The sequence below is a fragment of the Tenebrio molitor genome, chromosome 1, assembly GCF_963966145.1.
Source record: "Tenebrio molitor chromosome 1, icTenMoli1.1, whole genome shotgun sequence".
NCBI lineage: Eukaryota > Metazoa > Arthropoda > Insecta > Coleoptera > Tenebrionidae > Tenebrio > Tenebrio molitor.
Genome location: NC_091046.1, coordinates 40,133,531 through 40,151,568, shown reverse-complemented (window position 1 = coordinate 40,151,568; position 18,038 = coordinate 40,133,531). Strand labels below are relative to the sequence as shown.

Genomic DNA, 18,038 nt, shown 5'->3' with positions numbered 1-18,038 from the left:
TTCCTTCACCTCTCCATCCAGTTATTACTATGTTATTTTTTCTTCTTCTTCTTTCTCCATTTTCCATTTTCCTTTCCAGCCTCTCTACTCTCTCAGAAATGTTATTTTTCTCTTTCTCCCATTTCTTTTCTTTATTCTTAAATGCTTTCCTTAGTCGTTCTATTTCTCGCTCGACTTCTTGGTTCTCTTTTCACAGTTCCTTTATTTTCTCTTTTATTTCCACTTTCATTTCCTCCACCTTTTCTAGTATTTTTTCCATTTCTCTGCCTGCTTTCTTCTCTACTTCAGGTGATTTTGCTGTTTTCTTGCTTGCCTCCTCTTCTTCCTCTTCTTGTGAGGTTACATTTGATCAGCTAATCCGTCATCCACAATCCGTCGTGCGTTCACAATAGACTCCTCAACGCCAGCTTTGACGGGAAATTTAAATGAACACCTGATACATTGATAAATGGTGATTATTCCACTATTGCATTGCTTTATTCGTATTTTTTTATCATGAAATGTTATCTTAAAATGCATATTCAATGTGAACAAATATATGCAAATTTCAAAGATTCCATAAAGTTGAAATTAATATGTGCCGCAAGCCGCCACAACAAATGTTGAAAAATAAAATAACACCTTAATCTTACTAACCTTAACAATGATTTTTTTTTTGTCTTGGGAACTTTATTGTAGACTATTTAGCTATGGCTTTAGAGTGCAAGTGAATTTTGTGTGCGCACAGATCAACGTAATAATTGTCGCAAACAAGAAGTGCAAACAGTCGTTGTAGCAAGTGAGTCGAAGTCGTTTCTTGCTGTCCTTGCAAGCGGTCATTATAAATTAATTTAAATAAGCCGGTAGAGCAGCAGTTGAGTGAATGTCTTGTCAGAGTAGCTATTATATTATAACCATGCTCTTGCGTCTGTTTTATGTGATGTTAACTTATTTCCCGGTATTATTGCGGGCAAGTAGCGACAATAAAGGCAAGTTTGGAGTTGTTTTCGAATGGGATTATATCAACTACACTTGGCCGTCTGCAGAAACAATGTCCACATCTGGATACGTCCCTGGAGAAGACGTGATCGCCGGTATTAAAATTTATAAAGACGTCATTTACTTAGCTCTTCCGAGAATAAAACGAAGTTCAAGAGTAACTTTAGCCGCCATCCCTATCGACGCAAATAAAGAAAATCCACTTCTGTCACCGTATCCCAACTGGGAAATGAATTCGGGATCAACTTGTGATGCCATTCAGAATGTCTTGAGCATGGAAATTGATAAGGACGGCATTATGTGGGTTTTAGATGCTCGAAGAGTCGACAATAATACCGATTGTCCGCCGAAAATCGTTTTATTAGACCTGAACGACGACGGAAAAATCATCAACAACTTCGCGGTGCCGGACGCGCTGTGCCCCCACGACGCCGGCTGCTTCCTCAACGACATCGTCGTCGACGGCGATCACGCCTACATCTCGGACACGACCTCGTCGGACCCCGGGATCTTCGTCTACAACAGAAGGACCAACGAGGCCTGGAAGGCCCGGGACGAAACCATGTTCGGCGACCTCGAAGCTGTTAACTTCACAGCGCAAGGTGTGGAGAACTCGCAGGTGTCGAACGTTAACGGGATCGCGTTGTGCTGCGGAGGACCAGAGAGGGATTTCTTTTTTATGCCGCAGACGTCGTTGCACATTTACTCTGTAAGTAATTCGATTTTGAAAGATCGATCAATCGCAACTGGCAGCAATTTGCATAATTTTATTACCGACAAAGGGACGAAACAGGGACAATCAGGAGGGATGATGTGTGACACCGACGGTAATATTTACTACGGAATTCTGCCATTAGATGCTGTGGGCAAGTGGAACGTCAAAAAGCCGTTAAAGACAGCAGATGTTGTTGAGCAAAATCACGAAATAATTAAGTGGCCGGATAGCTTCTCCATCTACAAGAACCATTTGTATCTGATTACGAACAGCATATCCAAGTTTTCTAAATATGGAGTCGACACTAGTGAAATTAATTTTAGAATTCTAAAGCTCGAAACTAATAGTCAGAGCTATATCCATTGTCAAGATAAAATTATTTCATAAATAGTTTACAGAATTATGTACCTTGTATTTTTCTTATTAAATACCGGTTAATCAATAACTACAAAAAATTTGCACAATGAGCTAAAGACATTCTAATAGTTTAGTGAAACTAATTAGAAAGTAAATTAAATTAAAATTTTGTATTAAAAAAATAATACATATATAAATGAAATACATACATACATAATCGTTGCTCGTCTACAGTTTACGGCGTTGAAGCCATTAAATTAAATAATTCTAAAATAACTGTCTAAAATATGTAATAGTCCAATAAAGAAGGAATTTCCAAACAAAAAATTTCATTTTACTTTCTGTAGATTTTTCAGTCAAAAGTCGCCCAGTTACAACCTCGACTTCGTCTCGGTCTTCAATCTCTGGGCTTAGCACAAAAAGACTCACTTCTTCTCTTAATCATATAATCTACTAGTTCTGCATTATCCATAATAATTATTATTGATTTAATAAGTGTTTCTCCTAATTTGTAAATTCCGTGACGACAGAACCAGGGTGAAAACGGTGTCCCCGAGCGGAGGCGGTTACGGTCAGTCGAGGTGCTTATACATTGATGAAATTCGACTCTTAATCTCCTAATAGAAAACTTTTTGCTCCGAATTTTTTCTGTCAATCTAGAGATTTTACTGAACTAAAAAAACTAATTAAAAATTTAAAAATCTTAGACCCTTGATGCAAAGAATCCATCGATTTTATTAATGTCATCGGAAACCGACTGATTGCGGAATCAGGCGATTCAAAATCGAAGAAATTCCTTTTCGAGAGGATTTCCCTTGCCATTCAACGTGGAAACGCTGCAAGCATTCGGGGCACTTCTCCAGATTCCCCATTATTATCGGAAATTTTTGTATTGTAAAGCAAAAATGTTATGTACCTACTTAAGTTGATTAATTTGGAAACAGTCACAATTTATTAGAAAGGAAATCTAAACAAAATGAAAATTGTATTTAATAATTATTGTAACAAAAAAAAAGTTTTCTAAAATAAACTTTTCAATAAGTTGTTGAGTGTTTGATTCGTTATTAAATTTGATACAAAACGTTAATTTTTATGAATATTTCTGTGTTTTTGTTCAAAAATTTACTTTAAATCCTTACTACATTTAAAAATACAACACAATACAAGAAATAGTAGTTAGCTGTAAATTCCAATTGGATAGATTTTTATATTAAAGTTTTTCATTTAAAATTATTCTTTCAAGACGATTTCTTGACTTTTTATGAAACTAACAAGAACAACTGAAAAAAATTCAATTTATATTCAAGTTATGCCGAGTACACAAATAATGCCTCCTTTTGTGCAAGTGATTACTTCTGCTGTTTTTTTAATATTTACTGTTATTTATCCAATGTTAATTTATACAGTTTGTTTCTCTTACAATAAATTGAAAAAACAAACTTTAAAAGCTGGTGGAAAATTGTGAGTGTTCAATTTTCATATTTAACAAACACAGTTATATTCAAATAACAGGGACTCAAAGCACCTGAATCTAAATGAAGTTTACAATAAATATGTAGTTCAATTCTCGAGAAATAATTACCCACAATGTAAATTTAAACAAACTGCTATAAACAAATAATTGTATTATTACAACTGCATCAAAAAATAATAAACCCCAAGCATATTTCACTGCTCAGAGATAACTCCCAATCATGACTGCAGCTCCAGCTGCTGACAGTAAAATAATTGTTACAGCAGTGTTATCCGTGCATTGTTTTCCAGTTTTCTTTCTGATGAGAAGCGGGTTAGCGGCAATGTTGTGGAGTACTGACATTAAATTTCAAGCGGAGTATCAGGTTCAACACGATATAACTCCGGGATATGTTCCAGATTCAAGCTTTGACGAACCACACATCACTAGTTTTCAGTTTACACAGCGCGACTACCTCAACACCTTGTCGCAAAACTACGCAGAACGCATTTCTTGGATCGCAAACATTTCAAATATTCTTTTAGGCACCCATAATGAAAACGGTAATTACGTACTTACAAGCGGACGAAAAGTAATCTTTTTCGGACGCTGACCGTGGCGCCATCTGTTGGTTTGTTTAGTAAGTTAGCAACGAAACCGACAAAACCGATCATTGTCCTGTCACCATAAATTATGTAAATAAGTATGTAATTGTATTCCAAATATGTAGTAAATTTCTAGTTTTGTTGGCAAGCTGATAAAAAATACTATAAAAAATATTGTTAATATGTATTAATAAATTTATGTATTTGAAAAAGGTAGATACACAATAAATCTATAATTTTTCCAATGATGTCGCCTAAAAAATTTAATGTGCACCTCTGCCAAAAAATGCCATTTGCCCTAGCCTGTTGTCAAGCCTCGGCTACGCCTCGGCCAAAAATAATTAGGCCCTCGACGAAAAAATAATCACAGTTTTGTTTACATTTGGCATCCGCGCGATGTTAAAAACATAAAAATAATATCAGTAATGAAAAGCTCGCCAAATCAAACAGCGAAAATGATATTTCGATTGATTTTGGACAAATTACAGCGGAACGATATAACAGAGTTTATTCAGCGCTAATTTATACATTTTTTTTTAAACTTGTCTCTCACTAGGCTTAAGTCTCTCGAGTTAAAATTATTGTTTCAGTTTCAATTAACTTAAATTAAATTCATAAGCGCTTGGCTTTTTAACTTATTCCAAACCTGCAATGTGGTATTTCTTAAATAATTAAAATCTGAATGTGCGTCTTTGAATCTAGTCTCTATCAAGACTCCACTTTTTCCACTTTCCTCATTTAATTACAAATTTAATTTGTGCCTGTATTGACAAACTCTCCACTGAATGGGACGTGAAGTTTTTATTTTTATTTACTTCGCTCAACTGGCACAGAAAACGGCAACATCTTGTACGGGTAATCCCCTAGACTTTGGTCAGGACAATTTTTCTTTTTGCCGACAATTCAATTAAAGCCGTTTCCGTCTCCCTCGCAGATTTCTCCACATTACGCATAATTTGAGAAGAAGGACCATCCGGCAACGGTAAAAAATCACTCGTCCTAGATGCCCCCTCTAGTACCGTCGAGTTAATGTGTATAAAGTTCTATCACCAGGTCATTAGATTTGTAATGTAGTGTGGCTTAAACAATTCCATTAGTTCCAGTACATGAAGCAAGGGCTAACGGATCTGTCAGCGAAACGAGCCTGCAACCGTCCACCGACTAAGCTAAGGGCTGATTGGAATTATATATGTGCTCCCCGACAAACAACCCCGTTGAAAACCGAAATCACAACATTCCCCCATCTTTATCGATCTCCGCCTTTTCCATTTTTTTCTTAATAAATATCTAAACGCCTCGAAAACCAATCTCAATAAACAACTCAATAAGAGTCGGTTCTTGCAGTGTTCAGAGTAGACCGAAAGTGGCGGAAGTCACGTCCGGTCGTAAATGAATTACATATACACTCCAGATTGTAGAAAACCCCAGTGTTTTAAGGGGCGTAAACGGCGCTATGCCCCACAGGTACTGCAAAATAAATTAAACTCGCTCGGAAAATAAAACGAAAATTGATTTTATAACCGACCTGAATGCACTGGAATTAAACTGCGAAGTTTTGCTGAGCGTTTTTTGTTTGGCAGTGCAGGGCGGAGGAAGTTTAGAAAATACATTTTCTCTCTACGATTATTTTTTGCAATTCAGTTCGAACAGTTGATTTGGTTTAAATCCTAAAGCGTGCACAAAATAAGTTAAAACAAGTCCTCACGAGTCCAAAGGCATCGAATTTTATCCTGTCATTAAATATGGAGAAACGGGGGAATTCCGATCGGGGAAAATTAGAATCAGGGGAACCAAAAATCGGTACAAAAAGTGATTCTAACAGAAAATTTTTGACTTTTTACAACCACGAGCAGGCGATCGGAATTATTCCATAGTCGGGGAAGTTTTCAATATCAAGCTTATTTTTCAAGATTTTTTTATTGTGATGATTTCAAAATTTTTCCTGAAGATAACATGTTAATAAGTAAAAAATTTTTCAATTGTTTAGTGCGATCGAAAATAAAATCGAGAAGGCCGTGATTAATACGCTTCAGTTGGCAACACGTAAAAATTTAATTCAATTGTCATTACAATGGTAATTGTCATTATTTATCGACTGTTAAAATTTGTTATTACAATATGTTTACTTTAGAGCAAAAAATTTTCATTGTGCAGTGTTACTTCAGAAATGGAGAAAGACTTGAGAACGGCGAATGGTGCTATTCGACACCTCGAGTTTTTGAGGAATTTCAGCAAAAGTTTCCGGACTTCCTAGGCACTTACCAACAACTTGCCCAGAAGGTCTACTAATGAGTAAACATGTTTTTGGAAACAGGTAGTGTTCTGTGCAAAAAAGGCAGTGGACGACCGACAAAAAGAACAGCTGAAAAGATTGAAGAGGTTGAACAAAGAATTGCAGAGACCCAAAATAAATCCATCCGGAGGTTAACCCAAGAAACTAACCTATCATTTGGTACAGTTCCGCTTATCCTTAAAAAAGATTTGCACTCTTTTCCCTATCGTGTGTCTGTTGTGCATGAAATTAAACCCCTTGACAATAAGAGCCCCCACAACATAACCTCTCTGAATATTAATCGTTGGATCAATTTATAAACAAGCTGCGTGCTCACCGTTAAATAAAGGCGCAGGAGTTTTAAATCTCATTGTTTCATTGCACTAGCTGAGGAAATTCTTTTACAACCGACAGGTCACACATAATTCACACCTTTATGAAAATCAAGATTTCAACGTTCTCAAAATCCCTAACCTAACTTTTAAGACTTGAAATCTTAACGAATTGTCAACTGGAATTTTTGGTCACAGCCAATTCTAACTTTTTTTTCGATCTCACGGTATTCCATAGCACTAAAATATCCATCAAATAAGCACGTTTTAAATTAACTGATCGCAATTCCCCCAATTTAGTCTAGAAACACACTTCTCCATTTTCAGCTAAATATGTATTGTTATTATTAAAAATCAATAAATAAAACGAAAAATTCTACCTAATATAAAAAATATTTTTATTTAAAAAAAATGTCTTCGTTCGTACAATAGGTACGATGCGGAAATCCTACAATCTGGAAACAGTTTGGAGCTGCTAGAAGCATTCTTTATCAAAAGTGTCTCTACCTAAGCTAAGTTGCACCAGATTTTTGTTTTTGATATGAAGTATATGATGTGACAACAGGGAGTAAGTTGAATAATATGAAGAAACTTTATCGGACAACAAAGCTACCACATTTTTTAACGATGTGTGTTACGAGTATAAACTAGTCTTGCTACACGATTCAGGACAAGGTAAACTAATTGCAATTGCAGCAATAACAAAACCTTCTTTTCACTTGTTAACGATAATAATTAACCAATGGATTTTTTAAGAGACTGGCAATATTTTGCCAATCAAAGTTTCACATACAATTTACTCAACAGATTTCATTTAATTTTTTTTAATTATGTCCCTTTTACGACAGTAAAATCTAAATCTAAAGTCTAAATACTTTCGTTTGTAGCAGCTGCGCCGCCAGCCCATTTTACTTTGATTTTATTACTTATTGAATAAAATACGCAGTACATTTGTCCGTCTGTGGTCTTAAATAAATTATCTGCACAGTTCTTCCTCCCACTCTCTTAATTGCAAGAACTAGTCTGGCCACCACGCACGATTGAAGCTTCCCTTAATCCCCCAACAACACCCAAATATTTTTGGCGATTCATTTTTCTTCCTTTCACGCGTCCACGTCTCTCCCCGGAACGAATATAATTCTTCCGGAGTGAATGAAATAAACTTGTGATTTTCAATCTGACAAAGCGACGATTGGAGAGCTCGAAACGAAATTACAAAACTAAAATGAAATGAATTAAATGTGAAAAGGACGGGGACATGACCAGTTGCTGGTGCGATAATCAGATTTTCGTCCTTCCCGACTGGTGCCTTATTTTAATATATTTTTTAATCGAAGACGCCAGTTGTCGTTGGTTTCATGAAACGAGCCCGGAGAAGTGTTCCTTAAATTGCGTTTCTCTTCAGCAGACATTTTTTTATTGCGCTTGGAGGTTTATCCATAAAATATTTGATGTCATGAGTAAATAAAACGAAAAAGTCACTAAGAAATTGGAATTTTTTGCGTTATCATGAGATAGTGGCTGCGGTGCAGCTGTTACGTGGGCTCCCAATATTTGATACATCTAAAATCCGCAAAATAGCCGGAAACGTGTGTTTAAAACACTGGCAGATTGCCATGGCGATATGTAACCGTATCATCAAGCCGTTTTTTACGTTACAGCATCTGGACCTGTTGTTGATTGCGCTTCAGTAATACGCGCCTGAAAGATATAAGGCTTCGAGAGTGGCTTTTAGATGTGTTCTTCGAACACTCACCTACATAATTAAGGTTATTGGTATTGTTGGAGAACTTCCTCAAAGATATCGTGAAAGCTTTCACTTTCGTAACGATCACACAATTCTCTTATCTTGTCAGCAATTGCTTTTATTGACTGGCTATATGTCTGTATCTGTTTCTTATTGCGGAGCGATCACCAGGGAAAGCCGTTAAAAATGTAACTTGGAAAATTTTTACAACCAAGGTTTACGAGGAGAGCTTTAAAACAGCGATCCAAAAACGTGTTCCTTGCTGCAACTATTTTACTTAATTGTATCAGACTCACTTGGTTGTTTTAAATGGAAGTTAATTTTAATAGCAATTATGCATTTCATTATTTTATTTTTATTTCATTTTCTTTGTAAAGCAGTAAAACCAATTTGTTTTGAGGGTTGCATATGGTAGATCATACTAACATTATTGGATCTCTGATGAAAGAGTCGACAAACTTTCAACGCCTACTAAGACCCCACATTCATTTATAGACATTCTGTATAAATCAGCGTACGATCAAGGTAAGACCTACGTTTCGATAAAACAAAAGATGGGGTACACTTTTGGTTTGATTTATAATATGATTGGTGTGTGTCTGTGCCTTCCATAAAATGTGGCGAATTCGTTATTATAAAAATTACAGTATTTTCAATTAAAATTTTCAACACTAAAACCATTTAATTATCTGCAAAATAAGAGAACTATGTCGTGTCCTAGAGAGCGTATCTTGAGAAGTTCCCCAAAGTTTCGTGTAAAATATGCCTACTGAGGCCAACGTTCGGAATCCTCCCACCCACAGCTTCTGAACATTGTAAGAGCATTTTCAGCAAGTTCAGTATGACGTAATCCACTGGAAAGATTTTCTGAATAATTGTATTTAACTTAAAAAAAATATTACTTGTTGACAAAATGATATAAAATCAATGGTAAATTAATTTAGATGTGTGGTTGGTGTTTTAGAGAGCAAACTAAACCGGTTTGTTTAATTTCGATGTTAACAAAAAGCTGAAAATGATCGACAGCGTTTGCATAATTGCCTGTTACACGGTTTGTTGTTCGCATTCGGTGGCTGTTCACTTGCGGTGGCTTTTCAATATTTTTGATCTTCCAGTAGATGAAGGAATGAGAGAAAAAAAATCCGAGATACCTAATTTCCTGATCTGTCTTATCCAGATTCGTGTTGTTCAATTTCCCTTCTTTATCTTGTCCGATTTCTTTGCCGAAATCAAATGAAGGCGGCGTTAAATGCAAAATCAACATTTCAAGTCAAAAGCGGCCCCCGCGTATGTCGGCGGAGCGAAAATTGTGATTTAATGCTGCGACGAAATAATTTAAATATTAAGCGAGTCTTAATTAATTTCGGTACTTTTAACAGATTAGAACGGTGAAGTGCGTGCCGTCAACTTTGCTCACTTCATGAAAATTCTTGCGGCGCTGAAGGCCTAATGTTGCAGACAATACGTTAAATTTAAGTACGTGGCGTACTCCGGCGTTATCAACTTTGCGCGAACTTTACGATATCAGTTGAGCTGGCTGAAGAGCCTCGAATGAGCTTAACCTCCTCACTTCGCGCACAATTCTGCAACTTACGAAATCTGAAACTGTTTACAAGAAATTAGCCAGAAGTGTGCGATGCAGTTGCGAACAATTGTGCATTTGAAACTTTTCACTTGCTCCGCGAACGTCACTCATTACGTCGACGAACAGACTTTTAAACTTTACGACAATTTGCATGAAACAATCTGGGTCATCGCTATTTCGCAGATTGCGTCTTTTCATCTGTGCACTCCGGGAGAATGCTCTTCTTACCACCGATAACTCTTCCGAAGTCATTATCCGGGTATTTTCTAAATAACTGTCTTTATGTTGTAGCTTCTTTCCATTTTTAATATCCAGCTATATGACGCTGTAAAAATGCTTTTTCTTTTATTATAAGCTGCGCCATAAAAGCCCTAATTTGCCGAGCAATTAGGTTTACGGTTTCATTCAAAAATTTGCGAGCTTAAAAATTATGTGGGGGACGAGAAAAATTCATGCCATTTTTCACAAAACAGAATCAAAATTTACTTTATCCCTCTTTGTTGTTTCGTCCTCGGAATTATATTTCCCTAGACACAGAAACTACGAAAGTTGTGTATTTTAAGGTAAAGAAAGCGACTCCTTTTTTATTCGCAACTCCAGAAAAAGAAACAGGAAACTTTAACCAATTTGTCAAATTTCGCATTTGAAATTGTTGCAAAAAATACGAAGCTGTTGGCTCGGCGTCTTGTTATTTATGATATTTAGTGCCCTGACAAATGACCCGGATTTATAAACGTGAAAAATATCGCACACTCTCGCTATGGATAATTTCCACGACGATTTCGATTGAAGCGTTTAAAGGTGAAACTCACTTCGAAAAATGTACGTCAAGAACGAGAAAAAATGCGGGAAATTCCGTCGTCTTTGAAAATTTTTTCAGACAACAGTCAGTGACAGAGACATATCTATTTTATTATTCTATTTATCCTCCACATGGGTAACATGACAACCTCGCCGTGCTCAAGCCAGATGTGCCCGATTGCTTGAAGCTACTGCCTTCTTCAGATGTGAATTTCTATGACAAGAAGCCTATCTTAAGGGCGGTTTATTTCCCTTATTCTCCCGTAACTTTTGGTTTTATTTAAACAAACCTTTTAGAAATGCGCTTCTGCACACCGTTCATGTGAAAGATAAGCAGATTTTGGATGAACCTCGAGAATAGGAGGCCCTCAACTCGGATATGTAATTCTTTACCAATAAAAGTGTCTCGAGAAAAAGGCGACGTACACAAAAGGGACTATAAAGTTAAGGAAAATCCTGCAGGAGGCGTTCATTAACTTCTATTTAGTTTAGACAAATGATAAAAATTAATAAAACTTTGTAATTACTTTATCTACATTTTTATACAGGGTATTTCAGGAGTGATAATGAGACCGGCGGAATTGAAAATGCAACCCACAATACATTTGCAACGCTAACGTGGATATTTTAAATATCGTATTGTTTTAAAATGAAATTATGAATCCATGATAGCTTTGCTTCCAAAAATTGTATTTGTCACAACTGGCATTTACGAAAAGGTTAAAATACGACGATTAAAATGCATTCGCACGATGAGAAAAGAGACATTATCCTGATTTAAGGCGAATGTATGCGCGTTTATGCAGACAATAAACATTTTCCCAAAAAATCTTCGTTTTTTCACAATTTCATTTAACCAAGTGAATGACCTTTACGTCACAACTCACGAAATTGCACAGTTAACTATAGTCCATTTTTTAATTATAGTCCGATGTATCAATTAAAAAGCAGAACAACTGTCATATTGCTATCTCTTTTCAACATAATGTAAATAAACTATTGGATTCTTGTACGTATTGTATTAAGCGTGTCCCACTAGGCATCTCACTTTAGCATGTGTGATTCGAGCAAGACACGAGTTGTACGTTTATTACATTAGCGACGTCAAATTTTTAGGTTACGTTTTAACCACATTATTTGTGATAATTTTGTTGCTTGAAATGTCCTCCGTAGGATGCCAACGAAAAGCATGTGGACAGATTCATTTACAGAATTTGTAAATTGCAAAAATAATATTGGAATTGCGCGGAAACTTGCAAGACTGGAAGTTAACAGGTAAGTTGTTCTGTGTTCATGGCGTTGCCGAAACAAAATCTAGGAAGAAAGAAAGACAGTCTAAACGTGGTTGTTTTGTGCTGTTTTCAACAATTTTTAATATATCTGACCTATTAGTTGATATGTAAATAGTTATCAAAAGAGTTCTGAAGGGAGCGGTTTTTTGAAAGACAAAATTAAAACGGAGGAATGAATTTGCAGAAAAACCAAGAAAGCACGAAAGAACAAAATATCTGTCTCATGTTGCCCAAATAAATTTTCAAATATTGGTAGAACCATGCACTGCTGTCAAATGTGGAAAGCAGACGCAGGTCATGTCGACTTCTTGATTCGGACTAAGCTCATCGGACTATAATAAAAAAAAATGGACTATATGTGTCACGCTTTTTAAATCAAAAAACAAACATCCACATTAGCGTTGCAAGTGTATTGTGGGTTGCATTTTCAATTCCATCGGGCTCATTATCACTCGTGACATACCGTGTATAGTGGATGATATTAAAACATTAAATTAAAAATTATATTCAAACACATTTTGTGTCTTTTGTTCCACTGAAATGCATGAAGATGTAATTAAATGTAAATGTAAAGGTAATGTAAATGAAACTTACAAATTTATTAAAATAGAAGGCATTGTAAAGGCATAATTTTCACACATGTTTTTTCGTTTGAATTCAAATTCCATAATGATAGATAAATCCGGCGTCGACAATAATAATATCAAAAGATGTTTAAAAATACATTCTCGTGATGGTAACAGAAAATTTTCAATTTGTATTTTCAACAGAAACAAGAAGTATGTCATTTTTATATTAATACAGAGTGATTCACGAGTATCGAGTAATAATGATCAATAGTAATCAAAATCATTATGTGGAATAATCAATAAAAACACAAACTAAGAAACTAAGAAGAGGGGCATGTATTGTTGGTTGCATCACAAATTTTGTTTGGCTCATTATTACTCGTGAATCACCTTGCATAAACTGGACACTACTATTATGTCATTACTATTATCATTATTCTTAAATCTTTGTACAAACAATGAAAACAATTCAGATTATTTCTCCTAGAATAACCACAAATGCACTTTAACGGATACAAAAGCAATACATTGTTAATTCCATGTCGTTTGTAGCTTAGTAAATAAATCAGAAAACATTCAGTGTATGATCGTGATATTATTTATCATAACAGGACGTAGTCGTAAAATATTCAATTATAACACTGGTGTGTGAACACGTCGAATTTCAAAATTTATTTCAAATAATTATTGATGGCATTCCATTTACTGAAATTAATTTTAAATTATTCTGTCCACAAAATTCCTAAACCGTTGGTAAACAATTCTGAGGTCACCAACAACTATTTAAATCAATTAATTTATTTATGAATTTACTTACTTAATTAAATAATCTTTCAGTATCACTTTTGGACAGACTAAAGTGGTAGGGTGTAAAATAAATTTTTGAGTGGGTTGAATGAACCAAGTTACACCTCTATTAATAAGTTGTTTATAGTAGGTCAGCGAACAAGCGAAACTTGGTAACACCGTGTGAAGTTGTAATTTAATGGAAGCGGTTAATGGCAGTACATGAGCTCCTCGTGGTCCGAGCCCGTTGGTGTTTTTTCACAGTTCCTCCAGACCGAATTTATGAACTCTTTAAAAACGGGCTAAACATTGAAATGAACACAAAATCCCTTCCCCTTCAAAACTTTAATAATTAAATGAAACAGCGAAAACACGAGCGCAAAATTAATGAATGAGTTTAAAGCAATTTTCGATTAAAATTTATACCTCGAATCGGCACAATCTCGCCGTTCGCGGTGATTCGAAACACATTTTAGCAGAACTCATCTTTTTTCGGCTGTGCCGGCCCATAAATTTTATATGGCGGCGTGTTCGCCCCCTTGACTTTTTAAACCCGTCCTCGTCCGGGCGTATAAATAAAATCGAAAACAATTAAACGGCGAAGACGTCCAACAACAAACTCGTAAAAACGGAAATCCTTTTTTCGAAACCCACCATAATAAAAAGCGCGCCCTGTACATATTTGTGCGCGAGCTTTCGGTCTGTTCGAGATTAGCAATCAAAAATGTTGACTAGGAAGCAAAAACTTCTCCGGTTGATAGATGGCAAAACCCAGGGCGGCGGCGCGCTCGCAAACATCGCTGACACTCCGGAGCTTAACCGGAGTTTCAGTCAGTCCCGCTGCCGCGACACGAGCTTCCGCTCGGCCGCTGTCTGACGTATGCTGGAGGCTCGAGCGAAGTATCTGAGCTTTTAACGGTACGTGATAAGTGCCACGTTTCCGAATTAACATGAATTTACACGCTTGGGTGATTTGATGCTCGTATGCAACACCACTCTTAGGTAAATATTCCCCACGATAACACCAGCCCTCGAAGTTTGCTTTTGCTCGCCGAAATCGCACCCGACATGCCTCCTTGTCCAATTCCATTACATTATCTTAACAGCGCGGATTTTTTATGGCAGTACGAGCTTCACACGATAAAAACTCACCTTCGCCAGCTACACGTTCCTCTCGCGTTATCCCAGATTTGTTTCTTTATTTTTCGTCGTTGGCAATTTTCGAATTCGTGCAAATGAAAAGAAAGCAATTTTACATGGCCATTGAAATACGTAATTTCTTAATTATCTTCAAAATTGTATATTATATTATTGAACGCTGAAAGTGCACAGGGGCATTGTGCCGTCTTAATTGAGTCCGCTTCGAGGCGAAATTAGATTTTAATTTGAAAGTGCAATCTTAGTCGCGGCAATTTTTAATTAAAATAATGACACGTTGAGCCGAGAGAATCGGCAGGAAAGCGCGAGCTTTCCTGTTTGTTTTGCGTCCGAAAAATTCGAGCATATGATGGAAATTAATGGTGTCGGTTCAATTTCAATGAAGATTTAGAAGCGTGGCTTCTTAAAATATCCTCCAACAATGGTTTTCATCTTTTTGTAAAGCTCTCTCGTCGGGAGATACGCGCCGAAGAAATTACTTAAATGAACGCAGGAAACACTTCCTCAGTGCCCGGATCGAACCGGAAGACGGCTTTTTCAGCGCGAGAAGCTTTTAAAGCTCGCATGTTCCTATCTAGGTTTATCTGGCTGTTCGCATGTATCAGATCACCACGGACTAATGGACTGTGTAATGCCGCCTCAATTACCTCTCCGAGATTAATAGGTCTCATTCGTATGTCCTACCCTTGTCCAAAGCTGCTCTCTGTCACCAAAAAACCCTAATGGACCTGCGTCGGTTGATGCCAGATGGTATTTGTTAATGTAAAATATTAAAGCGCGCGGCAAAAAGCTCCCCATAATCGCGGAAGATTTTTCATTCGCCGACACGTCACAATAAAAAGCTCGCGTCTGAGCCGATCACGCGAAAAACCATATTAATTCGCTTCATCACCGGAGCGATGGCTTTTTAATCTAATCCGGACCTGATTGGTGCTAATCAATTCCTGATCAAATTCAACTTGGATTCATTTGCACTTTGACCCCGGCGACTCGTTATTTTTTAATAAGCTGCAATCGAAACGTAATAAATGATACGTGCCCGTTTTACTGATGGCCGCCTTTTTTCGTTCCAGCGAAATTACGTTTCGTGTTAAGCAATTTGTGATCGCTGCTTTGACTGACACTTTAATTAAAATATCGACATATTGTAATCAAATTGTATTTATGTAAAAAATAGCGGTTGGCTGGCACAAAGGTCTCATTTGCTGCTCGATTCTGAGCGACACTATCGGTGGAACTTTGTGCCATTTACACTCGACGTGCCCAACTATTTGTCGTTGACAAAATTCGCCACGGTCTGGTTGGGGCACTTGAATATCATAATTAATAATGTTTATGTTTACTTCGGTGTTGACATAATTAGCAACGCTCGCAAAATCTGATTATAGCTTTATGACTAACTAATAATGCATGAGGTGTACTTACCGCTAACAGCTGCAATCAAAATTAATATAATGCCGTTACTCACGTAAAGGCAAAGTAGTTATATTTTACTCTAATAGCAGGTAGCTAAAAGCGACGAGATTAATTAGATCAGCACGGAAATTACAAAATTAAATCAACCAAGAATTCCATCTTTTTGTAAGAGTATTTTAAGAGTAAAAAGTCTTGGAAACGGTTGTTTCAAAAATTAAATAAATAAACCATATATGGAAAATATTGCCAATCACTTTTGTTTCTTGAGCATTTTGTATTTTTATTTGCTTGTTCATGCGTTACTTTATTGGTGTTGGATTCTCTCATGGGCTGTGACCTTGAAACTATCTGCGCGAAGGCGGAGCCATAAACCAGTGAAAAATCTCTAAATGAAAACTGAAAACATCGATTGCTTTCAAATTCAAATACATACAAATAGACGACAGAGAGACTCGTAGCCCATGAGAAAATCCAAGACCTCTACTTTGACATATTATGTCAACGCAACAATCCCATTATCAATAAATTAACTTGCTGTGCCTTTACCCCCAAGGGAGCAAAAGTGCTACTGGTGTACTCCCTCTTTTGAGGGACTCAAACAACGCTTCGTACAAAAGACGTGCAAAAAATATTGTATGCACCTCTGGACGTATTGTGTTTTTTACCTCGCCTGCGGCTCGCTGTAGAAACTACCACTTTCATTAAAAAAAATACGCTTAGGTCCCATAAATACCTATCGTCAAAAATGCTTGCATTTTAGCTCTGCTCTGAACGAATGTTTAACTGCCGCAGGTTTGGAATAAAACAATGCAGTTCCAATATCGGCGCAATAAAATTTTGTTAAAATCTTTCCATACCGCTCCACTATTGACATTCCCCTGGAAAAAAGCAGCCGTTCCGTGTCCGCGTGTGGTGGTCGGTGAAACGCAATAAATGGCTTCATATTGTGCAGTTATCCCAACCCCAAACTACGCCGCCGCACCCCGAAACGAATCGTGTTTCCGAACAAAAGCTGACATTTCGCCGATGGCAAATTGCGAATTGTCGGTGAATTTGCATGAATTCCTCTACATCTGCGTAATTTTTTCCTTGCAGACTTGTAAAATGAGCGTCGGCCATGTACCGGAGGGAGCGTCGTCGTCGGGAAATGAATTCCTCATCATCGACCATTGTTTCGTCGATCCAGCGTGCGAATATACGGGTGGAACGTGTGCCCCGCAATAAACCGAGATGTATACAGGACCAGTCGTCGAGCCGTTAGATGCGAACCATATTTCAGCAAGGACAATAAGTGCCATAAAACAGTCTACCACAATAAGCGGTGCCTGAATCGGATCTAATGTAAAGTTCTCACTTAGAGGTGCATTGTGATGTGTTGCAAGTCGCGGGGTGCGCTTTCCAGGCTGGGCCTCCTGTGGGGACTTCTCGCCCTGGCCACGCTACTTATCGCCTTCGTCAGCGGCTCGTGGCTCTACACTAAAGAGCCTGTCACGCTTCCTAACACTCAAGCCATCACTTCCATCAGTTTTCGTATCGGATTATGGAGGGTCTGTCCTTCGGTCAAAAGGGTCAACTCTTCTTCTCTACGTAAGTAACACGATTTTCACTTAAGCAGGCCGAGTGGACCACCAGACACGTGTTTTTGTCCTTCGCTCATCTTCCACCAAACTATCTCCACTCTAAAAAAAACTGCAAATTTACCTCCGCTGCCTAATTTGATGACACAGCTTCACGCTTAAAAATACCTTTAAACAGTCACACACCAAATAATCTAATTAAATTTGCTTCAAAAATATACAGGGTGCAACAGAAAAAAGTGCATTTATTTTAACTGGTACCTAATACTCGTAGGACTCATCTACTACAACTTTTCCAAATATATTTTTTTTTATTTAATAAAGAAACAAAACAAGGAGGTAACAAAAAACAAACGAAAGTGAAACCTGAACGGCACGTCAAAATAAAGGGGGGA

General features: G+C 37.0%; 2 protein-coding genes across 2 annotated transcripts in view; both read left to right on the top strand.

The window, feature by feature from the left end:
• Positions 1–793: 793 nt before the first annotated feature.
• Positions 794–3,094, top strand: LOC138131981 (dopaminechrome tautomerase-like). The gene has a single exon (XM_069049291.1). The coding sequence runs from the start codon at positions 863–865 to the stop codon at positions 2,078–2,080; it is 1,218 nt and encodes a 405-aa protein (XP_068905392.1). The 5' UTR covers positions 794–862; the 3' UTR covers positions 2,081–3,094.
• An 11,222-nt stretch (positions 3,095–14,316) lies between these two features.
• Positions 14,317–18,038, top strand: part of LOC138136198 (voltage-dependent calcium channel gamma-7 subunit-like) — a 67,316-nt gene continuing 63,594 nt past the window's right edge. Inside the window, exons 1-2 of the mRNA XM_069055259.1 lie at positions 14,317–14,494; positions 17,162–17,653. Of these exons, the coding sequence (XP_068911360.1) occupies positions 17,437–17,653 (217 nt within the window). The 5' untranslated portion in view covers positions 14,317–14,494; positions 17,162–17,436. The remainder of the gene's footprint in view (positions 14,495–17,161; positions 17,654–18,038) is intronic.